Genomic DNA, 25,256 nt, shown 5'->3' with positions numbered 1-25,256 from the left:
CTACATCTATAGTTTGATAACCCCACTAGTTGCATGCCGATTTAAGTCTACAAGGCACATAGAGAATCAAAACCTCCGTTTCGCAATTTTAACATGCCGCTTGTGTGTATTGGAGAAAAAGAAAGTTAAATAGCGTGCAAATCAAGGAACCCGGAGTTCGTGTCCGTCCTATGATCGTGGTCGGTTACTAAGAGGCATCGTCTCCCTCCTAATGTCTGATGCTCTTGGTCAGAGATCAAAGCAATCCCCTTTCCAACAAAATATCAAGTCCTACTCTTGGCCTAAACCTCTTGCTAAATCTAGTTATCGGCTCACAATATCAAATCATCCAACTGGGCGCTCGTCCAGGTTTGGGAATCGCCACAAAAGTGCGGGGGCATCAACTCCGCTTTCGGTTAGCGAACGAGTCCCTCGGAGCGCTTAACTTGCGCCCATCAACTCATCCACTTCCCAACTTCGCGCCAACCGAGTTTCAAGGTATCCAACCCTTTCAAGTCGAATGAAAATGCTTTCGGGCCGGTCACTTGCTTGCCATTGATACCTGGAGAATGGCACAAGTCCGGCCCTCTGCCGGACGCAGCACGTCAGCCCACGCGTTCGAGAGCAAACTCAGCCAGCAACTATCACAACCTGCACCGCCAGAACTGTCTGGGTTGTCGGGCGAGTCGGCCGCGCGATCGCCCAAGTCGCGGTCCTTGTCTGATGCCTCCAAACCGACCTCCACGACCCAGCCGGCGACTGGTGACTTGAGTCGCCCGCCCAGCAAAGACGACAGCGCACTCCCTTCCTTGCCGGCAACTCCCAGCAGATCGAGCCTGCACCAGTCAAGCTTGTCGCTGAACCTGCCCCCAAAAGCCTCTCTCTCCCCCTCGCTCCTCAATCACGGCCCTCTTTCGCCCAAACTCGATTCCTCACAAATCTATGGCTCCCCGGGTTCGGTCCTGCCGCGGCGCTCTCGAGGCCTCGACTTCTCCCGTGCCTGTACGAATCTCCACCACTCCACTCTGGCGGAATCCTCGCCGGATTCTTCTCCAACTGTAGGTGGACGTGGTATGATGATCCCTCAACGGCGGGGTTCACCCGGCCTGACTTCGGCTCCTCCGTTTTCGACCTCCGGCCCAGCAGATCGGACCGCCATATCCAGCTCGGTTTCAAGCGTTAACATGATGGAATCCGATACCAGCAGTAGTGATGATGATGACGACGCCATGATGGGAGATCGCGATGATATAATGCTCAATACGCCGCAGGCGGCGCGAATGAGCGGACCCAGTCCTTTCGCGGGAGGCAGCACCCAGAGTCCTGGGAATGACTGGATGGGCGGCTACTCGCAAGCTGCAGCAAGTCTAATGAGCTTCCAGCGGGCTCGGTTTCGCAAAGGGCGCAGTCGACACAGCTCCAGCAGTGCCAGTGGTAATAGCTCGAAGCCAAGCCCAGGCCCTCAATCCCCGCCGGTCGTCAAAAGCGTGGAGAATCCGACGGCAGGATATTTTGCCCCACGCCATTCGGTTCATTCGCGAAGGGAAAGCCTGAGTCTTGGAACGAGGGATCTACGGTTATCCGATCTCAGCGACGACGGGGAAGGCCGAGGGGTCAGAGCAGGCAGTCCCACTGCCGCATCTCATTCAGATGGAGGACCATTGGGCGTAATTCGTCGAGCTGTCACCCGACGAGGTAGTCTTCTGGTAAGTTCTGTTTTCCCGAATCCATCTGATCCTGAAAATTCTAACTGTTTGTATCAGCCCAAGACTAAAACTTTTGCTCGAATTCGCGCTGCGCTCATGGAAGAGGGTGCACCGGTCGATAGTGACATGAAACGCGAAGCAGAAGTGGTCCGACAGGTCCGTGATACAGAACCAGAGACGTCCCCCACCCTCAGTACTTTCCCATCTCGCAAGCCTCTTGAACCAGCCGACTCTTCGGAGATTGATCCCACCTTCACTGCGGCAAAATCGACCACCGCTAGTGCTCCTGTCAGCTTCAGTAAGCAGGCGAGCCGCAATTCGGGCGGGGTCGAGTTCTGGAATTCATTTGATGGACGGTATCGTACGCCGCCACCAAGCCGTCAAGCAGGCGCCTCGTCCGCGCCGGACGACGATATCTCTATGGACATGACTCCTTCCACTGCCATAGGTTCCATCGCTGCGGACTCCAAACAACGATCTCGTTCTTCAACCCCGCATGCTCCTGGAACGACAGCCATCGTCGAGATCTGCAGGAAACGACGGCGAGAAGATGACTTTGATCCTAATCTCTTCAAGCGCCGAGCTGTCTCGCCTAGTGTCAGTGCTCAGAGCAGCCCAGTGCTGACTCATTCCTCTACCGTTGATACTTCTGTGCCCAATATCTGGGGCCCTCCGTCGAAGCTAGGACCGCCTTTCTCGGAACGACCCAGCACAGAGAATGGCAATGGCAATGGAAATAGCACTCGAAACACACCCCACGCAGGCACTGCCAAACGTGTGGGACTTCAGGGCATGACAGAAGCTAGTGATGGGTTTATGAACATGCATATCGAGTGACCCAGCATGCACCTTTATTTTGGCTGATGATTCTCTAATTGTTGGCCTGGTGTGGAATCCTTCTTTCTGGTTTTTTTCTCCTTCATCACTTGTTTCATGGGCTTTTTTCTGGCATGGCGTTGGGGTAACCACCATATCACTCTCTTTAGCGCCAAGATACCTTAATATCAATCTGAGATGTTTGTTGTTCTATAAGATTGCTAGCTCCTTTGCCAACAACCCCTAGTAGCTATATGAGCTGTGACCGGGGAAACAATGTGGATTTCTGTATAGTTGTAGATGCACCTCCGACGTCTCAGGCGCTTTTTGGCTGGCGAAAGCGGGCCAAAACACGTGCAGATCGTTCTCCGCCCTAAGCTCCCCCCAATTGTCTCCGCTCCAAACAAAGCTCAACCTCATCCACATCTTTGCGATTCCTGTAGCTGCTGCCCTCTGTTCTTACAGCATGGCATCTACAATTGAACTTGCGTCTTCTTTTATTGAGGGCGCCCCGCCCGGCGAGGTACGCAACCCATGTCATTCGGAAGACCTTCCCCAGGAATTGACCCCTCTGTTGAACCCCCGACGCCCTTGACGAAGACATGTACTGATACAAGACCTTGCTGCATTAGCTCGCTGACGTTATTGCCGGTAAATTCATTTGCTCCTCGTCCCAACTCAATGCACAGCCTCCACCTAGCAACAATCCCCAACCCCACCCCGCATCTTCGGATTCCTTCGCGTGTTGAATACTGAGCCCGGTCTCCGGCGATAGATGTACAAGCCTTAACATCCGAGGGCGAGGACATCATTCCATCGCTTGCCCCTGCCTTCGAGAGATACAATGAGAGCCAGCTGGCCACTGTGAAACTGCCAGGGTCAAGCCAGGAGGTGAGCTTTATCGGCACAACCCCGGCGTTCTCTGGTCTTGGCAGACTGACATGAGTTGTACTCTAAGGTTATTGTTAGTGAATTTAACAAGGAAGAGGGCAACCGCTATTTTGACTCAGAGACCCAAACGTCGTTCGAGGTCGACCATACCACACAGGTAGGTTGGAGAGTGATTATCGCTTTTCGTGGTATGTTGAGAACTCATCGCTTGGAATAACAGACTGCCTCCAATGCGCAATCATCTCCTCTGGAATCTCAAAATGCCGACCTGATGTAAGATTCTCCGAACCACAAGCTCAGATTGGTCCAGTCTTTCTAATCAGCAAACTAGCAAATCGCTGCTCAAGGCACTGGGTGTGCATGCTCGCGAACACTACCCCAGCTGTTCCTATGGTGTGTATCCGATTGAAAATGACTCTGCTGTCGCAATTCTTTTGGTAGCCAACCGCTACTCTCCTAATAACTTCTGGTGCGTGTTCATCCAGATACTCATAGTGCGAAATACCCTGAAACGTAAGCTAACTATTGTCTCGTACAGGAACGGTCGGTTCCGAGCCATCTATCAAGTCCCCGTCTCCTCTTCATCCACAGCGGTGAGCGGCAAAATCCATGTCGACGTGCACTATTACGAAGACGGCAACGTTTCCCTCAATACGATCAAGCCCGTCCAAATCTCCGTACCCTCCGTCTCTGCCGGGTCCATCATCTCACGCATTGCCGCAGCCGAGCGTGATTATCAAGAGGAGCTCAACCGGGCGTTCGTGCGCATGGCCGAGGGTGCATTCAAGGGCCTGCGTCGACAGCTTCCCATTACGCGGCAGAAGGTGGAATGGGAGAAGGTCGGTGGATATCGGTTGGGTCAGGACATCTCGGGCGGCAAGGGACGATAAAGTAGACGATGTATGTATCGGGCTGACACAACCCGAGTGTGCCTTCACCTGGGATGTATTGGCCCAATAAGATGTGTTTTTCTTTCTGCCATCATTCGTTCTGATTGAAAGCCTGCCTCTGTCTATTCAGTATATCTTTCTCCTCCCATGTGAAGTATATATGTTCATCGTTTGACCGTGTTGTACCTGCTCGGCAGCTGCGGCACTTTTGGCCTCCTGCAGAAGCATTCCGGATGGGCCGCTCTAGTTGGATTCCTTTCGATTACAGGCCCCGCCACCCTGTTCGTTCTTTATAGACTTGGGCACTCTCCGGGGTCAGATGGGGAAACTGTAGCCTCATTGCCCCAAAATCCAACGGGGCAAGTTAGACAATTTGGACCGCAAGTTGAGGCGATGAATAAGCAAGGGTACCGGACGCCAGGGCCGTCGAACTAGTTGACGGGCTCGAAAATAGTCCACCGACTATTCCTCTTTTCTCCGTCACGTTGACCTCCAGGCCATACTCGCCTCAATGATTTCCCAATTGAATCGGTTCATCACGTCAGGTTCGGGCCTGGAGAAGACGCTCCGTTTATGCCAGGCCGTTGCTCAGATCGCCGCGGTGTTTACCGTCCACAGCACCGCGGTGCGTTTGACAACCGCCAAGTTACAATTGGCTCTGAGTATGTTGATACCCCTTTCCTTCGAGACTTTTACATCTATTGTTTGCAGTGTTGCAGTGTGTCAGGGTCACAATCGCGATTAAATGGATGCTAATTGACTTGCTAGCACGGCGGTTCTTCCGTTTCTTCGGCTTCATTGAGTCCTTCCAGCGCGTGTCTGCGCGACTCAGCATGGAAGGAATGGGGTCTGTGTCTGGCTGGCTGGAGTTAGCCAAGTGGACCTGTTTTGGACTGTATTTCATCCTCGAAGATTTGACGATCGTATGTGAATCCTCGACGACTCTTGCCCTTTTATGGTGCCCTCAGGGTGGAGCTAATAAATGACCCAGCTGCACGCCATGGGTGTCTACTTGGTGCCTTGGGAGGCGCGTGTGATGCGGGAGGCAAACACTTTCTGGTTCTATGCTTTGTTTTTCTCTATACTAGGATCGGTCTATGGACTTCTCTTCACATCAGATGAGCGGTCGCCCAAGGCAGAAGACCAGAAAAAGAAAAGCGGTCAAAAAAGCCAGAAGGAAAAGGCCGCGACGATAGCAGAACCCGAGGTCCCTCACTCGTCTACGCTGGTGCGACAGATCATTGTCGATAGCTGTGATATGCTGATTCCTGCGGAGCTTCTCAACTGGTTTCCCACCGGTGACTTGGTGTTGGGTGTGACGATGGTGATGAGCACCCTGCTAACCGGGCACGCCATCTGGAAGCGGGTATAGAATGGTTTTAATCTAGATAAATTGGCGAGAAGAGACGGGAAGGGGGCAAGGAATAGACTAGGGGATGGACTGGTTTAGATTGTGTTTTGTTGATAGATGCATGCCCGGTAAGACCTATTTTGCTTGAATATAAATGAAAGAGACGGGAGGGAGGGTGATTAGACAACAATCCCAAAATAATTGGCATATGTGTACGTTGTTTATCCACACCAGACTCCATAGAAGGACGATACTGAAGTACGGGCTCCGAAAAAGATATCAATGGAACCAAAAAAGATGGACTCGCGGGGAATCGAACCCCGGACCACCCCCATGCTAAGGGGGTATTATACCACTAAACCACAAGCCCAATTCGATGGAAGAAGGCTGAGATTTTGACTTCAAGAGGGACTTCCTTCTGGTCTAGGAGAAAAGGTAACTCTGGGCCTCGACACGATGCCGATCTTGTGTGGCGGGATACAAAGCGATTAAACGACCTTAATTTACATTCCCATATAATCCAGTTACTGCAGAGAGTATCCACCGTAGTGTTGAGAGGTGAGAATTTGTACTGGAGGCATGTAATTGATTTTATACTCCAAGAGCAAAGGGTCGGTTATATATTTCTCGTGGTTCAACGCATCCCAATTAATCATGTTGAGACTTCATTCTAAATCCGTGTTCCTCATGAGGTTTAAATTCCCGGGGTTTCCACCATCCATAAATATATCCACTAGTACCCTGGCTATCTCGCAAGATCGCACGATTGTGTACTATCCAGAGGACCGAAAATTCGGGACGCTGAGACGAGGAGACCACAGACCGACGGTTCGAGGGCAGGCTTCGCACAGCACAGCCGCACTGAAATACGGGGTGGCAGCAGAGATGGGATCATGCCGTTCTACCACTCCTATTATTATTGGCTCCCTCACTAAAACATCGATGTGGAGCCGCCACATCAAGCAAAATATGAAGCTACCGAAACCGCACTTTGAGTTTTGGCGGCGATGGTCGAGTCGTCCCGATTAGGCAAGTCTCGTATACGGGCAACCCAGAATGACATACCACGTGTGTCGACGTGAATATATATAAAGCGAGAGAAAACGAGAGATAGAAGAAGCGAATAACTGAGAGATATCCACAGAGCCCGCACTGAGTTCCCATACTCACTGAAATTAAACAATTGCATCAAGTTATTGACTGATTGACTTCCTCAAACCACTATAACCATGTCAACCACCACTCTCACCACCGAAGTCGACGTCAACTACAAGGAGACTCGCGTCTCGCTGTCGGCCGCCAGTACAACCAGTAGTGCTACGATCGGCTGGAGTTCCAGTACACTCAATACCCTAACCAACCCTTCCGCTTCGTCAGGCTTCTCTCCTTCTCGCGTGCTTCACATCGATGCGGCCGGCATCCGAGCCTGTCGACTGCCACTCCCTCAGCGACAGACCGAGATCGCCATCTGCCAACCCGACGGCCAGCCGGCCTACGTTTCTACTCGCGACCGGCGCTGGTCTGGTAACAGCGTGCTTGCGCATCCTAAGCGCGGAAACCTCATTCGCACCGACTATTTCTTCGGACCGGGGCGGGATCCTGTGTTGCGCCTGCTCCAGACGACCAGCGTGCTGCCAGACGAAATCAAAGTCTCTGGGGAATGGACTTCGCGCACTGCGCAGTTCTTCTCTCCCGCTGGTATCTCGTTCGAGTGGGTCTATAAGAAGGAGAAGCGATCGGACGGGAAGAAGGCACGCTTGATTGTCTTGCAAACACAGGACGACAAGCAGCAGCCTACGACCCTGACTTCGACCCCGGCGCCAACGCGGGAGATGCAGCCGATAAAGGAGAAGTCGCTTCAGGCCGCAGTAGACGTTTCGGGGCATCGCATTCTCGCGCGGCTGGTGCGCGACCGGGACAGTCGCACGCCGGGGACGTCCCGGTGCGATGCGGGGAATGGCGGTCGGTTGGAGCTAGACAACGACGCGCTGCAGGCAGTGGAGTTAGACGAGGCAATCGTGGTGGCGACCTGTCTGGTGATGCTCAAGAAAGAGGTCGACCGACGGCGAATGTTGCAGATGATGGTGATTGCCGGCGCAGCAGGCGGCGGTTCGTGAGCATTGCGGTTCCTTGTGTTTCTTGGCCATTATAGCAATGGATTGGAGGTCAGACTGTGTATCACTTGTTTGTGGTTTTGTATATCATTTGTTCTATCACTCGCTATTACTCGCATGAGGTGTCTCGGAGTCTTGGGGTCGTCGAATTATTTATCTGACTTGTTATAAATTATTCCGAATTGTTTCGAATCCACATGCTCTGTTCCATTGTATCTAATTGTATCGTCTCGTTTATCCCCAAGTCCCCCAAATTGCCGCCTCCCCCCTTTTATATGATTGATGTGTTTATCTATCTACCAAAAAAAGCATTGTAGTCCCAATCATAGTGCTTCGTCGTCAACGTGTCGGGGGAAACCAGCCCCGCATAACCCGTTGAGCCCCTCTTGCCCCTCTTCTCCCCCGCCTGCGTTTCTATCGGTGTTCATTCAGCAACTCCGCAATGTGGCTATTGAGCCAGTAGCCCTCCAATTCCTGCGTAGACATGGTTTTGGCGCCGGAGATCCAGCCACGGCACTCGCGGGCGCCGCAGTTACACTGAAAGGCTTGGTCCATCTCCCACTCGGTGCTGGGGTAGAAGAAGGTGAGGGCGTCGCCGGCGCGCAGGGGCTTCTCGTCCACCACACGTACTTCCATGCGGGCCATGTCAAAGACTAGGGATGGGGCGCATGAGTGGTTGCAGAAGACCAGATCCGAGTTGAGCTCGATGTGGGTGTCGCGGCCGGTCTGAACGCTGGTGTAGGCTTTCCGGCCGGGGGTGGCGGTGGTAATTTTGGCGAAGAGCGTGCCGGCCGGTAGATCGATGAGCGAGATAGCCCCACTGCCAAAGGCTTTGGTGCTGCGATTGACCTGTAGACGATCGGGATGAGTCGGAGGAGGCAGGTCGGTGGTGCGCAGGGCCGGGACAGGGACGGGGACGGGGTCGGCCGAGGGAGCCATTGCGAATGGGAATGGGATGGATAGAAAGGGAAGACCGAGAAGATGAAGGACAGACGAGAAAGAGAGAGGAGAATTGAAGTCTCAGAGGCGGATTCCAGAGAGAGAGAGAGGGGTCAAGAGAGATCAGGAGGATGAGGAATGCCGTCGGGACCGTCGTGGAGTTTATACTTCGGCCTCACGCCTCACGCCCTCATGCTTCACGCAACATCCCTTCAACCGAGAAGTAGTGGAACCCTTCTCTCCGCCCAATTACGAGTCATGCTAGATCTAGCGAGCTCTTATTTGAGCCCTGTCGACGTACGCCTTCCTAGCGCCAAGCATGATCGTGTTTCCCGTCTGAGGTTTTCCCTCGGACGCCGCCAACCGAGGCACCCAGGAACAGACCGGAGAACCAACCCTAAACAGAGTTAAACGACGGACCCCGGCGCTAACCCCTGCAGCTAAATGAGCCGGACAATTAGGACCACTCAGATAAACTAGGGAGAATGCCACTAGGAATATTCTAGCGGGCGATCGACCGAAGTGGGCTGTCGTTTCGGTGGGAGAAACGGGGACAACCCCACATTGCTGGGAAAGGGAACATGTCCGGAACAGGTTCACATGCACGGGAGAGAGAGAGAGAGAGAGAGAGAGAGACGGTGGAGAGGGATAGAGAACAAATAATGCTAGAATGGTAGATTTTTAGAACCCATGGCTTCAATTGAGCAGAGAGCCGCACGTCTTTGGTGGCTCGAGAGGATGAGAATGATACATAGCATACATAACATACATGGTATACATAGCGCCAAATTGGGGTCTTGTCAGGCAATCGGGATTGACGAATTGAGGATTTGGTGAATTCACCTAGCATATTTACTATCAACTCTCGGGAGTTGCAATCTTTCTACATCATCCCGAACATCCTCCAGATCTCAATCGAGACAGTTTTTTTTTTTAAAACGCAGATTGCTCTAGTTCATCTTCCGTACCAGCTCCTGCCCATTCAACCACCGCTCTAGGTTGTCCGCTGCCTCCGCGTACCATCCGTGAACCAATTCCTCTTCTCCATAGCCCATCTACACAATCATGGTCAGCTCTCACAATCTTGAATCATTTCATCGCCGAGAAGGCGATCACCCCAGTAAGAACAAAAAAAAAAAAACAAAAGCAAAAAGCAAAAGAAAGGGAATGCACAGAACGTACATGCGGAGATAAGAGCACCTCGCTGCGTCCCTCTTGACCCCAGGCCGTTGTGCGCCAGGCGCTGTCCAAAGGCAAGGGCTCTGGATCGAAGACATCCAGGGCGGCCCCGCGGATGCGCCCGGCGTGCAGGGTTTCCAGGAGCGCGGTCTCGTCAATCAAGGGCCCGCGCGAGGTATTGATGATCATCGCACTGGTCTTCATAGTGGCCAATTCGGCGGCGCCGACGATGCCGCGACTGCGCTCGGAGAGTACATTGTGTATCGAGACCACGTCGGCCTGAGCGAAGAAGTCGGATTTGGAGGGAGCCTAGAGAGATGTACAATGTACAAAGCTCTGGTCAGTATCTTTGCGTTGCTTAGGTTCTTGAGGCTTTCTTGACGCTACCGCCTCTCATCCCTCTTTGTATCGATTGATGCGTCAGGGCGAAATAGTCAAAAAGAGAGAGCACTAACCACTGCAAAACTCCCGCGGGGCAAGCCGTTCGCTTGGGCCGCCTCGTCGGCTTTGTCCTGGCTAAGGTTCGTCGACCAGGCCAGAACACGCATGCCAAAGGCCTGGATAGCAATCACACCGACGGCTGCGCCGAGCTTGCCCAGGCCCAAGAGGCCCAGTGTCTTGCCAGAGAGGTTGATTCCAAGAGAGCCCTGCCATTTCCCCTGCTTCACCGCAGCGTCATCGCGCGCCACATGTCGGGCCAGCGCCAGGATTAAGGCCCAGGTATGCTGTACAGTCGAGTTAACGCCTGGTGGCCGACCTTCCGTGCCAGCCACTTGGATCCCGTGTTTAGAGAAGGCGTTAAGATCGAGGGAAAGGTTGCGAGTGCCGGTCGTCAACACCAGGCGGAGGTTCGGGAGGGCGGCGATGGTCGACGCGGCGAAGGGCGTCCGCTCGCGCATGGCGAGCACGATATCGAAGGGGAGTAGCCGTTGCACGAGGGCATCTTGCTGAGCGGGATCGCGCGGGTCGAGAGTCTCGGGGAAGGAAACAATCTCGACACGGTCTTGGAGGCGGGCGAAATGCGCGGGCGCAATGCCTTGGTAGTCATCGAGGATCGCGAATCGAGGCTTGGAAGTCATCGTCGGAGCGGCACAATGGAATTGGAGTAATGGAAAAGGAGGGCAATCCAGTGTTCGAAGAGATTGAACCGCGCGCGAGTCGCCAGTAGCCAGAGCTTCCCTGGTCAACCCCGCGCCGGTGGAGACGCGGGGATGCGAGCGTCGGCAGACCAGCCGGAGGCCCCAAGTCTATCGCACCACCGATCGCATCCCTGGATCCCCAATTGGCGCGGAGGCACTGGGAGCTACGCATTTATACAGGTTTGCTACTGAAAAGAATCTATCGCGATGGATTAGGGGGTCTATCGTGCGAGGTATGGGGCTCGAGAGCAGGCTAGAAACTGCCCTTGAGGGGCTCTACAGACTCGGCTCTATTCTTTGCGTAGCCCACGATCAAGATCGAGAGTGCATGCACGGTAAAGAGAAGGCGGATCTTCCGAGCCCGTGAGGCTGAGTTATTGCGTATTGAGTCGATTGGTATCATTGGCTAGGAGGAATAGGATCGCGAATCATTATCCAAAATGTCTCCTGTCCCGCAGCGCCAAACTGCGTGCGATCCAATTGGATTTCCTCGACGGGCCTCCATCCGTGCTTGATATATAGCGGATACCCTTCTCCTGTCGCCTCCAAGTAGATGCGCACTTGCCATTGATCGGCTTTCGCGGTGCCCCAGCGCAGCAGAGCCGAGCCAATTCCACGCCCTTGATGGGTCGGTAGTGTGGCCAAGAGGTCGAGAGCTATTGAGCGTCAATTGGCCATCTCGATTAGAGCGCAGGGGGAACAGATCATGAGATCGATCAAGGCTACACATTGGAGGACTTACTGATGTCTGACTCGCGGGCGTGTTTCTGACGGGACGTCTCCAACATACCCCGGAATTTCATATAGAGCGCCTCGTTCATCGGTCGCGGCGCCAACCGCAGGGGATCCTTTGCGACCTCCTGTGCTTGTTCACTCAAGACGGGAGCACTCGGGAGAAGTCCGAGAGACGCGGGGACCAGCCAGCGGCCATAGCCGATAACCTCCTGGGTCATCGAGTCAACGACCTTGAGCACATGTATCTGCGGATTCGAAAAGTGCTTCATAGTGTAGACCGATTTATACGCTTCCAGCATGGACTCAGTGGCCTCAGGGAAGACTTGGTTTAGCAGCCCACGGCCCTGGAAGCTGACGACATTGATGTGGGCAAGGGCTGGCGCGTCGGCCTCGACGGCGGGCTCAATCTGGTACGCCATGGCGGAAAACCGTCGTTGAGGGAGTCGGGAGAGTTAAAGCGCGTAAAAGATAAAGCGGCGCAGGCAAGGGTGAGTGTCCAGACTCTGAAGTCAAAGTAAATACAGAAGACGGTCGTCTCGCCATGAATTTGGATTGAGTAATCGCGGGGACTCGATTGGGAATGGCCGAATTTGCGGGCTTGCAACGATGTAGTGAACTTTGTGGAAGGACTGAGGGGCTTCGGAGTTCGGAGTCGCGGGGTGGGTGCGTGCTAGCGCCGCTCGGCACGACGATTCCAGATTTCATCGGATATGGACTCATGATCTTGGGATTTTGGGAATGGCAGGAGGAACGTGAAGCAATGTACGACTGGCGAAAGCCCCGTGTGAGCTGGATCACGCCCTAGTCACGGCCCAAATCCCTGATCAGCGCCAATGAATCGATTGCATCCATTGAACCAAATCAACCAGACCAACTATTCAACGCACATTTTTACAATTAGAGCTTCACAAAAGCTGATTCGCCCCTTCAACAGTTGTATTTATGCAAAAGATGGCCCTGGTTGCGAGACACTCGGGTGCAGAAGAGGAAAGCCGGAGTTAAGTCCGTCGCTCGGTGTTAGACGTCATGGACTCCGAACTATAAAAACCGCTGAAGCCCAGCCGGAATCAGCAGATGTGACGGTACATGAGAACGGATTTCTCACAGGAAACTCACCAGAACCCCTCAAGATACCTAGATATTCTATCACTTCCACTGGTCCCCTTTTGCTCCACCATGAGCAAGCTCCTGGTCGTCTTCGGCGCCACCGGCCAGCAGGGTGGATCCATCATCGACTTTGTCCTCAACGATTCCAATCTCTCCAAGGAATACTCCATCCGAGCCATTACCCGAGACGTCTCACGACCAGCAGCCCAGAGTCTGCAGAAGCGAGGAGTTGAGGTAGTCGCTGGAGACGTGGATCAGCCCAGCTCGCTTCCCGTTGCCCTGTCAAATGCCCACACCATTTTCCTCGCCACGACCTCTACATATGATGATCACTTAAAATCTCGAGAGTTTGCTCAAGGAAAGGCGGTGGCGGACACGGCTATCGCAGTCGGGGCACAATATCTAATCTTCAGCACCTGCGTAGCCACGGAGCGACTCTGGGGCCGCATCGTCCCGGGCTTCGACTCCAAGGCCGAGGTCGAAGAATACATTCGCTCCCTTCCAATCCAGAGTGCCTTTTTTGCCCCGGCAATGTTTATGCAAAACTTCCTCACCAGCCAGGGCCCCCGTCGAATCCCCAGCCCAGAGGGCGAGGAACCTATCTACGCTATTGCCAACTTCGTTGCGCCTGATGCCCGTCTTCCGATGATTGAAACGGTTGCTGACAGCGGAAAGTACGTGGGGGCCATTCTAGCCAACCCAGGCAAATATGCAGGGGCTCTTTTCTGTGCTGCAACTGGCTTTTGGTCCTTCAAGCAGGCCGCCGAAATCATCACTCGTGTTACAGGCAAGAAAACCATCTATGTGCAAATGCCAGAGGAGCAATGGGCAAGCTATCTTCCACCAGGCTCCTCAGGCCCCCTGATAGCAATGATGCGGTGGATTGAGAAACCAGGGTATTTTGGACCCCAGAGCACAGAGAAAGTTGAATGGACTGTCCAACAGATGCCATCAAAACTGACCACGCTCGAGGAATTTGTTGAGAAACACGCCGAAGAGCTATTTCGACAATGAACATGTGATTTTTATTTCAAAGCTTGAAATAGAAAGAGGGAAAAATGTTGTATTTAGCACCTAACAACGGATCCTCAATTGAACCATTTGTACGTAAAGTCTTAATTGTGTTCCACGATCATTGTACAGACAGCACTTGAACTCAGTTTCGTTTGCACATCTTTTATATAAGATAATATCTATGCACCCTCTTTGAGTCGACTCTGGATGAAATCTACCACGTCCTGGTCATACTTTTCGATATATGTGTGATGGGCGGCATTGTTGTCTAGCGGGTAGATACCACAGCCTATGAATAGATTGTTGGTAAGTTTCCATGAGCCCCCGTTGATCCACAAAGATAGAGTATTCTCACATTGCGAATCACCATAGTCACAATACGAATGTAGAGAAGCTTCGTAAGGGTTGCATGATCTCGGATTGAGGCGAGGGAATTCCTGTGGTATCTTGTCAACCTGTCGTTGTTCAAGCAATGGAAATACTAGGACCTGTTCTTACTCCAATACCAAGGGTACAGTTTCCCACGTTCCATAACTGCCCAGGAAAATATGTTTCATCGCCGTATGCGATCACAGCAATAACTAGAGTGCCTCATCAGATATTGTTCTCGTTGACACGAGAGGACATTAGCAAATTTTATCTTACCGTTCTTCGTATAAGAGCTTTCAAGAGCAGAGACCGGAATAAAACCAACGGAAGAAGTCCCACAGATGGCATCCATTGTAAGGCATGCCCCCTTGGAAAAAATTAGTCCCTGATAATTTTAGACCAATCAGATAGGATAACGTACCATTGAGTATCCCACAACCGCAACTTTGGCATCAGGGCAACTTGCAACGTATTCTCGTACATATTTCTGCAATAGCTGGGCCCCATGATAAACAGCGGTGAACTTGTTGTCCGCATCATGGTCATAAGGAAGACCCAGACTGGTAGAACCGGGGATTTGCTCCAAAATCAGGCTTTGTAGAGACAACATCACGTTCAAGTGATCACCAGCCCCTTGTCCCCTTGAGATGATAGCATGAACACCAGTCGTGCAATTGTCCGACGACACGTTTTGTGCATCGACCCGCTGTAATAGCAGACTCGAAATAATGACAACCAATGCCAGAGAGAGGTAGCGGGCCATGTTGTACATCCTTTTGCTTTGTGCCGCTCAGCTCGAAGGGATATAAGGCTGATCTGCCCAAATGATAGAGATACGATGGAGGCTTTGCCTAGACTTATAACACTTCCCGCAACAACAGAGATACTCTGGTTCGTTTTCCTTGATAATCATGTCGCCTACCTTTTTGCTCAAACTTTCCGAACAAGCCCTTCCATGTAGAGTTATCAAGTAGTTTTAGCGGGATTAGCGAGATTAAGGCCCGCAGATACTTTTATTTCATCATGATTGTACTTCCGAAATGGCTGTTGAACCTTGTGCTATACGCCTGGATACGACAGATCTTGTATTGTGTCGAACAAAAGAGGCCGGGTGCATGTGGGTTCACATGAGATTGGGATCGACAGGGTTGACCGGGTTCGAATCAAGCAGATCGCCAATCTATATCTAGGGTCGAAAGGTCGCTCGCTCTCCCACGTGCACTTATCTGTCTCAGGCTTGAATATCCGTATTCTAAATTAGATAATATTAAAGAAAATTCGATGTACTGGCCGAACGAAAGCGGGTCTAGATAAGACTGAGAAATACAAACCTGCAAGTTGGGGAACACACGTTGACTAAACAATAAGTCAGTCGGTAGTTATTTAGCAGGGCCTGAACACGCAAGCTATCACAATACTCACATGGGTTTTATCCTATTGCGTTTCAACTAAATAAGGGCGGTGGGCTTACTGCATAGTGGCCATGGAACCCCTGAAGTGGGAGGAACATTATTGAAAGGGTTATGCGTCAAGCTCTGCCAATGTAGGAGATTCACGCCTTATAACGGTATTGAGTTCATCTTGGCTTTGAGCCTTGGAAAATATGTCGTGAGTAGGCCAGGCTCACGGTGCCTTCTCTTTTCAGCTTGCCGAACGCTCTCAGTTATGGGACCATTCAACCTTTTGCAATCGATCCAATGAATCGAAATTTATCATTTGATTTGAGGAGAGCATCAAAAGTTTTTTTACTGGAAATGATTTTTAGAATAATGATCTCGAACGGTGGAAATGCATATAATAATGTGTCAAGAAGGAAGACTGCATAATACAGGCGAGACCTACATATCCCTATATGCGTCAGATTGTTACAGGGATACTCGATTTGCTACGTGTTTTGTATATTATCCCGGGTATACTCGGAACCCAGCACCGTAACATGCTAGACAGCGAGATAGGGATATTCAACATTCCCCCGCCTACACACTTAGATAGTCCAGTCACCCAATACATCACTATATTGAGCATCTCGTTCCATTGGATCCTAGCTTTCCTAGCCGATACCGTATCCTACTATATTGACATAATGTACTATCGCACGCAGCTACGGAACATTAATTCGCAATCTCATTGAATTCCATAAAACTCACTGCAACTGTTCGTAAAATCTTTGAAAAAACAACAAAACCTTTAAAAAACGATCAAGGGAGATACCCCAGAGTCCATGACTAGAGGGTTGATTTTTACTAAGACAAGATAGGGAAGCGCTTGTATCCTAAACCCTTCACGAACGTTTGCTGCCAAGGCTCCTGGGATTTGCCCTCAGCGAGTTGAAAATAAAATTCTGCATGTGCCTCACCGTCAATCTCATTGTACATAGGCGTCCCATCTGCCTTTCGCTGATCCGCATAGTAGAATCTAAATCCAATTAGATCATTGTGCTTTTGAATGTAGATGTGAACACGTACTTGAAACCGCGATCCGTGTAAGCCTTAGCAGCAGACTCAACGACGTGTGCCATAGCTGACTTCCCAACACCTAGGCTCAGGAGAGGTGGTAGACTTGTGGTATTCAACATATTACCAGTGTATATGAAAGTCTTCGAAGCTGACTCAGGAAGCTCTCCGAAGCCCAATGCCGCTTGCTGCGCAGCTACAAAGGCACTTGTAGTGTTGATATTGAGATCCCGAGTGAAATCACTCAATGCAAGAGATAGAGGATCCTTTGCATCATTGATGGTGGCAGCCGCAGCTGCTATTTCTTAGAACTTCCCTTCTGGAGTATCGGGCAGCACGCTTACCATTATAGACTACCACACTTGGAACACCCAGAGACTCTTTCACTTTTGAAAAGACTTTGATCACAGACTGGGGGTCTGACAAATCACTACATATAGTAACTTGATTGGAAGAGCTGTCTTCATCCTTTAGAGATCTTGCTGATAGAGCCACTTTGTAGCCTCTGGCAGCAAAGGCTCGTGCAATACTCTGGCCAATGTTCGGCCCTGCACCCAGAATGAGAACGACTGGAGATGTACTGAGCATGATTTAACTTAAGATTCACGGAAGCGTTGCTATTAGAATTTGTTGCTGATTACTGCGGGGTTTTAAACCTGAAAGCGACATCTGACCTAACAACTTTTGGGTCATAGTGGCATGCATGTTGGATGACAAACGAGAGCTTGCTTATAAATGCAGTCGTGATCTTGTTAACTAATTGACTAATCAAGTAACTAACTAACTAACTTAGTTATTCAGCCTGGTATCAGGCTACACGGAGGCTTGGCAATCTCGCAGAAAGTCATTCTTTTGATTCGCTCCGAGAGGCCCCAGAGTACAAGGTAAGAATTTTGTACATTTTCAACAAGAGAAGCTCACAGCTGAGTTTGACTATTCAGGAAAGGACCGATCGGATTAAAAAAATCCACCACCACCACCACACACCATGACGCTGCGCACACGTTCCCGTCAGGAAAACAGATGTTGATTCGTAAAGGAAGTGGAAAAGTCGTTAGTCTTACGATTTACCAGATAGTGACTATGTCTTTGATGACCGTATGCAAAACTCAATCCACCAATCAGGGTGTTCGCCGAGGGGACAGATTCTCCATCGCAATACTTTAAGGCCACCAGTATTTTGGACTCGAGCCAAGACCCTCATCTGCGAGCCTGCCGCACAATTTAATTTATCCAGTAGTCAGCATTGAGTTGCAACTTCTGCTCATAATTTCCCAACAAAATATATATGAACAAACGACCTTCATGCCTAGGGAGAGCTGGCAAAGCATGCGTCAATGGTAACAAGAAGCTTGGATCTTGGGAGTTGTAAACGTGAGGTTCATTCTTATGAGGGAATTAATGATAAGCTAAAGCGTCACGTGCTAACAGTCAAGGCTAAATGATAAGCATCTTCTACTTTGCTATTGGATGTGGAGTAATTTCAAAATTATATAAACCCCAGCATTCTTCCAAAATGATGACTGGATGGTAAAGGCCAAAGCACTGATCCATTTGACTCCACAGCTTAAAAATTTGCATTAGAACTGTAAGGGTAATGGCTGTGGACTAGCAGATAAATCATTTGAAATAAAACCGTAATGCTGTATCGTTGCTATTTTCTGGTATTCTAAGATCCGGCGTGAAATTACTTCTAGTACTGATTGTGATTGCTTATTCAAGATGGCACAACGGCCCTTTCTTATATATTATTTTTTATCTCAATCCGCAGAAGACAAACTATAGGAGCAGATCCCAGAATGTACTACTCCCTCTTAAGTTAGCTGGTCTGAAATGATCTGGAAAACTTGCACAATTAAAAAAAAATCATATACTGAATATATTTTCTGTCAATGAGATCATCTGTGCCGTGGGCCTACATGTCATAAAGTGCTAGTACTAGATAGCTTTAAGCTCCTTTCTCCATCTCTATTAAATCGATAAATCCCCTTGTTCTGTTCACCAGTTTTTAAAACTTCAAACCATAGTTATATCCCCGTCTATGAGGTCCTCCTCCACTAAGTCATATTTTGTAGAGTTCTTCTTTTTACTGTAGGAGGTCCAGCCTGATGACAATAGGTTGTCCCAAAAATCGAGTCCAACATGATTTAGGATAGATAATGGCTATATTCATTATATTCAACATGAAGAATTTCCTAATTTACATATTTTTTTTTAATCAAATCCGATGCCCTTTCTGCGATAGCATACAATGTGCTTGTTAAGTGCCCACACAGTTGAAATGGCACAACTGAAGCATCAATAACTCGAACATTCTTAGTACCATAAACCTTCAGTTCTGGACTGACAACACCACCTTTATCCCGAGGAAGCATACTTGCAGTGCCCACTGGATGAAAGTTTGATCGATCTAAAGACGTCAGCTGATGCCATATGAGCTTGAGATGACAAAGTAGAATCCTCACAGGTAGATTTAACCCATGTAGTCCATTCAAAATAAGACGCATCGTCGGGAACAAGATCTAGCCCTGGTTCGAACTCGTCTCCCACGAGATCTTGCAGAGGAAGAGTGGAAAATGCTTTGCGAATATATCGAGCCACAGCCACCTGAGCTTCAAGATCTTGCTCAAACATGAAGTAATTCGGATTGATAGAAGCTGGCAACGTGGGATTTGAAGACTGAATGTGGATATTGCCTCTCGAAAAAGGGAGTAGCGGCCAATATTCCGAGGAAAAGGCATGACCAATTGGCAGCATTACAATCTCCGCACATGGAACTTTGGATTTAAAAATCAAGTCGTACTGGATTTGGAAAGCAGTCAGAGCATTCTTTTCCTGGATGGCCCCGTTAGAGAAATTGGCGACGGCCTTTGCATACTCTGCAAGGCTTGAGTTGACAGATGAGGCGACGGCCGAAATATTGCTTCCATATAAGATATCAGCTGACGGTAAAGCAGAAAATGTCGGCGATCCTAGCCAGAACTCTCGTCCTTCGTAAGAAAGACCATTATTTGTCTGATCTTGCAAGTTCTCACCAACAGCAGAAATGTTAACCTTGACGGGAATGTCATGTTTGCGGAGGATATCTGGATTTCCAATTCCCGATAGCTCAAGCAGCACTGGTGACTTTAGAGAGCCCGCTGACAAAATGACTTCCTTTGATGCATATATAATCTCGGTACCATTGGCACCGGTCACTTCGACTCCAACAGCAATGGCCTCGCTGTGAGAATCATTGGCCCAGATGATTTTATTAACGTAAGTATTCGAGATAATTTTGAGGTTAGAGCGATTTTCATAGGGCCAGTAATAGGCTCTGGCAGCATCTTCACGGACATTGGCCTCTCTGTCGATGGTATTAGGGTGAGATGTAAGACCCACCATGCTGCCTCCGTTCACATCACGATTGTAAGGAAGACCTATTTGGTTGAAAGTTTCATCGAGCAAGGGAAGTACGCTGCTATTGGTCATTGCTTTAGGCCAGCCGACTTTAAGAGGGCCATGGTATCCATGATAGGATGTATAGTAGTCAGCACCATTGTTAACTTGGTCTTGGGTCGGCACCTGAAACTTCTCCGACTTCTTATAGTATGGAAGCAGACTGTTCCAATTCCAACCCTTATTTCCCGCTAATTCCCAACAGTCAATTTGTATGCTTTGAGCTCTAGTATATGACATCCCTGTCGCGAAAATCGGATTAGCCTGAGTTCTTCAATGATGGGGACATTAGGAGTTAGAATTGCCATTGATAGTGCTTGTGCCACCGATAGCCTTCCCAGCACGCATTGTCTGCTTCGAGCCACCCGCATATGTTTGGTTTTCGGTCTGATAGGCCCAGTCAATATCTGTTCCAAAGGATCGACCATAACCTGTAACACTGGAGACGTTGGGATTGTTGAGAACCGAGTCGCCGGCTTCGATAACGGCCACGGTCATGCCTTTCAGCTCTGAAAGTCTGTTGGCAACGACCAGACCACTAGTACCTCCACCCACAATGACAAAATCATATTTGGGAGCGAAGCTACTCGTATTCTTGGCTTCCACTGCGCCCAACCAGATAGCCGCAAACACAATGGCTGGTGCGATCATTCTGGCTAGAGTAAATGTGGGAAGTGCTAGTGATGGAAAAAGAGGTGATCCCTAGGACTGGGAAGATAGGAAGTCATTCATCATAATAATTGAGGTGTTTGGCGGGGGAGAATCTAGGTCTCCGCAGGGTTGCCTAGGACGTCAAAGTTGGAATGTGGAATCCCCTCTTGCGTTCATGTTACCCGGTTATCGAGGCCCCTTGGTTGGTCAACCACCTGTTTCAAACCCTTTGCGCTTACAACTAATTGAAGTTCGTCGTCTAAAAAATTGAAGCGATGCTTGGGCGTTATGTTTTTGGACGACTGCAATGAGAATGTTCGAAAATCTGCCGAGAGGTGGACAAATGGGGGACGAGAGCCATTAAAAATATAATTCGGCTGACGGTATATACCATGATTTTCAATAGAGGCCAGATAATATTTGTTGAAATTTAAGCTTTTTTTCATTGCCTTGTTGGTAGCACTATGTTAAAAGAACACGTTTTGCTACAGAGATATGTCGCACAACAGGTTGTGACATGGCATGGGAATCAGATCCTGAGCAAGTGTGCAAATTCCAGTGTTCACACATCCGGACAAGCGCCACCATTTGATTTGTGGTAAGTTCGATCACAAATTGGAAAATTTCACACCAGCCTTTTGTGCAGTAAAGGTAGCAATCAAGTCCATCAAAGGTGGTGAGAGTGCATCGTAAGTGTTCAGACCAACCGAGTTGAACTTTCTTCGAATGTCTTCCATTCCCGCCGGGTTGAATCCTTGCTCGATTATGGAGGAGATGAACCCGGCAAACTGAGGCTCCTGCCATCCCTTCTGGTCCGATAATTCCACATGAACAAAATCCAGGCCATAAAATGCATGAGGCTTTTCAATGCGCCCAAACAAGTGTACACCACAGTCTCGGCAGGCGTGACGCTGGATGACCGCGGAAGGGTCAACAATTGTGAGTTTCGACTCATTGGCCTGGATGGTCAAGTTGTCACGAGGGATCACCCCAACAATGGAGAATAGCGCGCCGCGAGGCTTCCAGCACTTGCTACAGCCGCAAGCATGGTTGTGTGCGACGTTGCTCTTCAGGGAGACCACGACCTGGTTTGATGGACACTGGCAATGCAGCGTGCCGCCGGCAAAGTTAGGGTCGCCCTTGGTAAGTCCGTTGTCGATAATGGGGTGAATAGAAGGAGCCATGATGGAAGAATAGACGACTAAGGATTGAGAAAGATGGCACAAATTGGTACCAACAGAGGTTGATGTTCATAGATCCAGGTCATATATAAGATACTTCTGGACAGTTGCGGACGCTTGACATTGCTCCCCTCATGCCTCCAAAAGCCCCCTCATACAGGGACATGAGGGGAGATCGGAAGAGCTGACCGGGACCCGGGGGCTCTGCCGGCTGATACGATTGATCAATCACGGAACCCATACTGGCTCAACAACCCCCCGCCATTCGGCAAGATGATTCGGTCCGGACCTCGCTGCGGGGCCAATTCTGAAAAGGGCAACAATTTCCGGGATTTCGGGGCAGCTCAGAAGGAAAGCCACGAGTTATCTGAGGGGGAGGACGGTTCTCCAACAGATTGTAATCTTCGGTGGACCGGCGATTGCGAGCAGACTCAACGACCTTGACGGCATACCTGCGGAGACGTATCGGAGCAAATGGAACTGGAGGATCGAAAATCCAACCATGGGCCAGTCTGGATTACATTGCCTTTTGAATTCGAGGATCGGACGATGATGGAATCTCATCTATAACTTCGTTGGCTGCTGAGACTCATTCTGTTCCCAGTGACGTGAGGCATGGTCCTGCATCAAGGCCGTCTTTAACGAAAGGACGCCATCGTCGTGATCAAGAGGGTTTCTTCAGTGGACTTGAAGAGAATCAGGAATGGATCAACCGAAGAAGCGACCGGAGAAAGAAAACAAAACACCAAGACTAAGAAATTGAGAGCTTGATATGGAGCGTTCAAATCACTGTTATATTATCCAGCTGGGATGCCCCAAAGGTCCTCTTGACGTCTCAACCTTGCGGGCCAAGTCAAAGCGCTCACATAACACAAACCCGGCACCTTTGGACACCTTGATACCTTAAGGCCTGAGGCTGACTAAATTGAACCGAGGATGCTCTTATCGCTTCTTATCGACACAGCCTCTGTATTCACGGATCCTGATTGGTTTTCCGATCGTCATCTTGCACATGCCAAAACAGGTTGTCGAGTCGTTTTCCTCCCCAAACCTAGCTTTTCTCGATGATGTGTGATAGATCTGAGTAGTTGATGGGATATCAGACTCTCACCTCCCAGATTTGCACAAGAATGGAAAAACGACCACGAATTCCGGAGATTCTGCCGCATCAAATTGCTCCCACAGCAAGACATCTACCAGATGACGTCACAGTTTATTTAGACCCAGAAGAAGCGGCGGGCACGATTCAGGTACAAGCGCATCTATGGGATGAACATTGTGAAAGCTGACCACTACAATTAGAGGGTTTATCGGGGCTATCGAACCCGGAGAGAGCTCCAGGGGCTGGGTGTCACCGCTTCACTTCGATGGTTCGGGGTAAGATGACTGGCAAAACTCTGAGCGAACTGTCTGCTGATCTCTCATAGGAGCTCGAAGGCTTGAGACAAGCACCTCGGGATGATTTCAAAGGTCCCAATTCGTCTAGCGACGATGATTGTATCAGCCCAGCGCGTAAGCATTGGCACCGGGCAGTCGATGTTGCAATGCGAGCCAGTAAAGATGATGATCAACTGGTGAAGCAGAATGGAAGTGATCTCAATGAAGGCCACAGCATATTTTCCAAGGCGTCCCCAAAAACGATGGACTTGCAATACTTTCTTGAAATGGTGGACGCAAAGCATCGGCATGGGAGCAACCTTCGTGTTTACCATACTGTTTGGAAGAGCTCGCCGTCCAGCGAAAACTTTTTCTACTGGCTGGATTATGGTGGAGGAAAGAATGTTGAACTACCACAATGCTCACGCGAGCAACTTGAAAAAGACCAAGTACGCTATCTCTCTCCCGAAGAGCGGTTCCATTACTTGGTTGAAGTAGATGATGCTGGTTTATTCCGTTGGGCGAAGAACAACGAACTGGTTGAAACTGATAACAGCCGATTTCAAGACAGTCTACACGGGGTCGTTCCCGTTGTAGATGATGTATCTCAGTATGAAGACAACGTCGACTCTGGATCTATTTCTTCACAATCAGATTCTGCCTCACATCTATCATCGTCGCTATTGTCGCCTAGCTCCAGGAACAATGAAGATGGCGAATTCAGCACATTAACTCAGGAAGATGATGAACTAAACAAGGCCACCAAAAGATTTTGCCGCATCCGACCTGCTGCGGTTTACGACCATTTTGCTGGTAGCCTCTCTATAAAAGATGGAATGTGGATATTCGTCAGTTGTGCAGCTTCCCTGTGCTTGTGCGTCCGTGGCTAATGCTTGATTGAGGTCGCGGATACGTCCTTACGAATATATATTGGCATCAAAGAGCCTGGTGCCTTTCAGCATTCGAGCTTTGTACAGGGTCGACATATTGCTGCAGCAGGAATGCTGAAGATACGGCGAGGCCAGCTTCGAAGTTTGGCTCCTTTGAGGTGAATATCCAATTTCAAATAAAATGTCTTTAGAGGGAGCTAATACGATGAAGTGGACACTATCGTCCTCACTTGGCTAATTTCAGGGCTTTTCATCAGTCTCTCCAGGATCGGGGCGTCGATCTTTCGCGAGTTTCAATTACCAAGTCGTATGCGATACTGGCTGGCATCGAAAGCTATACGCTGACCAAGCGGAAGATACACGATGCACACGAAAGGTTGAATGAGGCCAAGCAAAAGCTTTATAAGATAAAGAACCACAAGAGTAAATAAGAGGATATGAATCATTATTCCATAATTTTGGATTTCAGGGCTTTGCGTTAGCATCCGAAATTGGCTTAAAATGCAAGAATATCTAACGTGAACGGAGAAGAAAGTAGGAGAAAGTCTATAATCAAGGGTTCTCGCAGAATTTGAACGTTACCAGACTACTCAGTACGCAAGTGTATTGGTGTTCAAAATACCCCTTGAATAAGTCATCTGAGTGTTGCTGGGATAATATAATCAAGGAACCGAGCTCTTTAACAAGAATCAAAGCTCCAAGTAGATCTAAAAAAGTCAATTCAAGATATCCAAAGAAGCCTTTCCTGCCAAAACGGGGTCGACGGTATGGATCTGCGTACCACGAAAAGTAAGTAGACGCATAATGGCATTAAAAGCATCAAGCGGCTGGGAACCAAAAAGTGAAGCTATAGATAACACCTGATTGGCATATATGAGCCCGGGAAGTAATAGTCAATAGCGGCACACCTCCAAAGGTCAATAAAGGTGTATGTGACTGGCCTTCGGATCTGGGACGACGACATTATGACCAGTGACCATTTGAAAAGGGACTTCACGAAAAATGTAGACATAAATGCCCAAGTGCGACACCAGTGA

General features: G+C 49.7%; 14 protein-coding genes across 14 annotated transcripts; 7 read left to right on the top strand and 7 right to left on the bottom strand.

Moving 5' to 3' along the window:
• Nucleotides 1-548: 548 nt before the first annotated feature.
• N7462_011041 (uncharacterized protein) lies at nucleotides 549-2,522 on the top strand (the record flags this gene model as incomplete). Its single annotated transcript, XM_057082755.1, has 2 exons — nucleotides 549-1,685; nucleotides 1,743-2,522. 2 exons carry the CDS (start codon nucleotides 549-551, stop codon nucleotides 2,520-2,522), a joined length of 1,917 nt encoding a protein of 638 aa, XP_056928110.1.
• Nucleotides 2,523-2,967: 445 nt separating this feature from the next.
• N7462_011040 (F-actin-capping protein subunit alpha) lies at nucleotides 2,968-4,282 on the top strand (the record flags this gene model as incomplete). Its single annotated transcript, XM_057082754.1, has 7 exons — nucleotides 2,968-3,024; nucleotides 3,134-3,152; nucleotides 3,277-3,392; nucleotides 3,460-3,549; nucleotides 3,613-3,665; nucleotides 3,724-3,861; nucleotides 3,931-4,282. 7 exons carry the CDS (start codon nucleotides 2,968-2,970, stop codon nucleotides 4,280-4,282), a joined length of 825 nt encoding a protein of 274 aa, XP_056928109.1.
• Nucleotides 4,283-4,793: 511 nt separating this feature from the next.
• N7462_011039 (PEX11 domain protein) lies at nucleotides 4,794-6,032 on the top strand (the record flags this gene model as incomplete). The annotated part of the gene is made up of 4 exons (XM_057082753.1): nucleotides 4,794-4,944; nucleotides 5,051-5,205; nucleotides 5,274-5,648; nucleotides 5,877-6,032. The coding sequence occupies 4 exons, from the start codon at nucleotides 4,794-4,796 to the stop codon at nucleotides 6,030-6,032; spliced, it is 837 nt and encodes a 278-aa protein (XP_056928108.1).
• Nucleotides 6,033-6,862: 830 nt separating this feature from the next.
• Nucleotides 6,863-7,750, top strand: N7462_011038 (uncharacterized protein; the record flags this gene model as incomplete). The annotated part of the gene is made up of 1 exon (XM_057082752.1): nucleotides 6,863-7,750. One exon carries the CDS (start codon nucleotides 6,863-6,865, stop codon nucleotides 7,748-7,750), a length of 888 nt encoding a protein of 295 aa, XP_056928107.1.
• A 411-nt stretch (nucleotides 7,751-8,161) lies between these two features.
• On the bottom strand, nucleotides 8,162-8,686 carry N7462_011037 (uncharacterized protein; the record flags this gene model as incomplete). Its single annotated transcript, XM_057082751.1, has 1 exon — nucleotides 8,162-8,686. One exon carries the CDS (start codon nucleotides 8,684-8,686, stop codon nucleotides 8,162-8,164), a length of 525 nt encoding a protein of 174 aa, XP_056928106.1.
• Nucleotides 8,687-9,636: 950 nt separating this feature from the next.
• Nucleotides 9,637-10,944, bottom strand: N7462_011036 (D-2-hydroxyacid dehydrogenase family protein; the record flags this gene model as incomplete). Its single annotated transcript, XM_057082750.1, has 3 exons — nucleotides 9,637-9,741; nucleotides 9,869-10,174; nucleotides 10,321-10,944. The coding sequence occupies 3 exons, from the start codon at nucleotides 10,942-10,944 to the stop codon at nucleotides 9,637-9,639; spliced, it is 1,035 nt and encodes a 344-aa protein (XP_056928105.1).
• Nucleotides 10,945-11,403: 459 nt separating this feature from the next.
• N7462_011035 (uncharacterized protein) lies at nucleotides 11,404-12,158 on the bottom strand (the record flags this gene model as incomplete). The annotated part of the gene is made up of 2 exons (XM_057082749.1): nucleotides 11,404-11,660; nucleotides 11,747-12,158. 2 exons carry the CDS (start codon nucleotides 12,156-12,158, stop codon nucleotides 11,404-11,406), a joined length of 669 nt encoding a protein of 222 aa, XP_056928104.1.
• Nucleotides 12,159-12,915: 757 nt separating this feature from the next.
• Nucleotides 12,916-13,860, top strand: N7462_011034 (NmrA/HSCARG family protein; the record flags this gene model as incomplete). Its single annotated transcript, XM_057082748.1, has 1 exon — nucleotides 12,916-13,860. One exon carries the CDS (start codon nucleotides 12,916-12,918, stop codon nucleotides 13,858-13,860), a length of 945 nt encoding a protein of 314 aa, XP_056928103.1.
• A 179-nt stretch (nucleotides 13,861-14,039) lies between these two features.
• On the bottom strand, nucleotides 14,040-15,001 carry N7462_011033 (uncharacterized protein; the record flags this gene model as incomplete). Its single annotated transcript, XM_057082747.1, has 4 exons — nucleotides 14,040-14,315; nucleotides 14,359-14,441; nucleotides 14,506-14,596; nucleotides 14,651-15,001. The coding sequence occupies 4 exons, from the start codon at nucleotides 14,999-15,001 to the stop codon at nucleotides 14,040-14,042; spliced, it is 801 nt and encodes a 266-aa protein (XP_056928102.1).
• A 1,471-nt stretch (nucleotides 15,002-16,472) lies between these two features.
• On the bottom strand, nucleotides 16,473-17,270 carry N7462_011032 (uncharacterized protein; the record flags this gene model as incomplete). Its single annotated transcript, XM_057082746.1, has 3 exons — nucleotides 16,473-16,644; nucleotides 16,695-16,977; nucleotides 17,027-17,270. 3 exons carry the CDS (start codon nucleotides 17,268-17,270, stop codon nucleotides 16,473-16,475), a joined length of 699 nt encoding a protein of 232 aa, XP_056928101.1.
• A 1,770-nt stretch (nucleotides 17,271-19,040) lies between these two features.
• N7462_011031 (GMC family oxidoreductase) lies at nucleotides 19,041-20,771 on the bottom strand (the record flags this gene model as incomplete). The annotated part of the gene is made up of 2 exons (XM_057082745.1): nucleotides 19,041-20,311; nucleotides 20,447-20,771. 2 exons carry the CDS (start codon nucleotides 20,769-20,771, stop codon nucleotides 19,041-19,043), a joined length of 1,596 nt encoding a protein of 531 aa, XP_056928100.1.
• Nucleotides 20,772-21,379: 608 nt separating this feature from the next.
• On the bottom strand, nucleotides 21,380-21,955 carry N7462_011030 (S-(hydroxymethyl)glutathione synthase; the record flags this gene model as incomplete). The annotated part of the gene is made up of 1 exon (XM_057082744.1): nucleotides 21,380-21,955. The coding sequence occupies one exon, from the start codon at nucleotides 21,953-21,955 to the stop codon at nucleotides 21,380-21,382; it is 576 nt and encodes a 191-aa protein (XP_056928099.1).
• A 1,127-nt stretch (nucleotides 21,956-23,082) lies between these two features.
• Nucleotides 23,083-24,219, top strand: N7462_011029 (IQ calmodulin-binding motif-containing protein; the record flags this gene model as incomplete). The annotated part of the gene is made up of 3 exons (XM_057082743.1): nucleotides 23,083-23,202; nucleotides 23,255-23,329; nucleotides 23,380-24,219. 3 exons carry the CDS (start codon nucleotides 23,083-23,085, stop codon nucleotides 24,217-24,219), a joined length of 1,035 nt encoding a protein of 344 aa, XP_056928098.1.
• A 111-nt stretch (nucleotides 24,220-24,330) lies between these two features.
• On the top strand, nucleotides 24,331-24,650 carry N7462_011028 (uncharacterized protein; the record flags this gene model as incomplete). Its single annotated transcript, XM_057082742.1, has 2 exons — nucleotides 24,331-24,377; nucleotides 24,464-24,650. The coding sequence occupies 2 exons, from the start codon at nucleotides 24,331-24,333 to the stop codon at nucleotides 24,648-24,650; spliced, it is 234 nt and encodes a 77-aa protein (XP_056928097.1).
• Nucleotides 24,651-25,256: the final 606 nt, after the last annotated feature.

The sequence above is a fragment of the Penicillium macrosclerotiorum genome, assembly GCF_028827735.1.
Source record: "Penicillium macrosclerotiorum strain IBT 26536 chromosome Unknown utg000011l_segment0_segment0, whole genome shotgun sequence".
In the NCBI taxonomy this organism is placed as follows: domain Eukaryota; kingdom Fungi; phylum Ascomycota; class Eurotiomycetes; order Eurotiales; family Aspergillaceae; genus Penicillium; species Penicillium macrosclerotiorum.
Note: the sequence above shows the minus strand (reverse complement) of the source record. Positions and strands in the feature narration are given on the sequence as shown.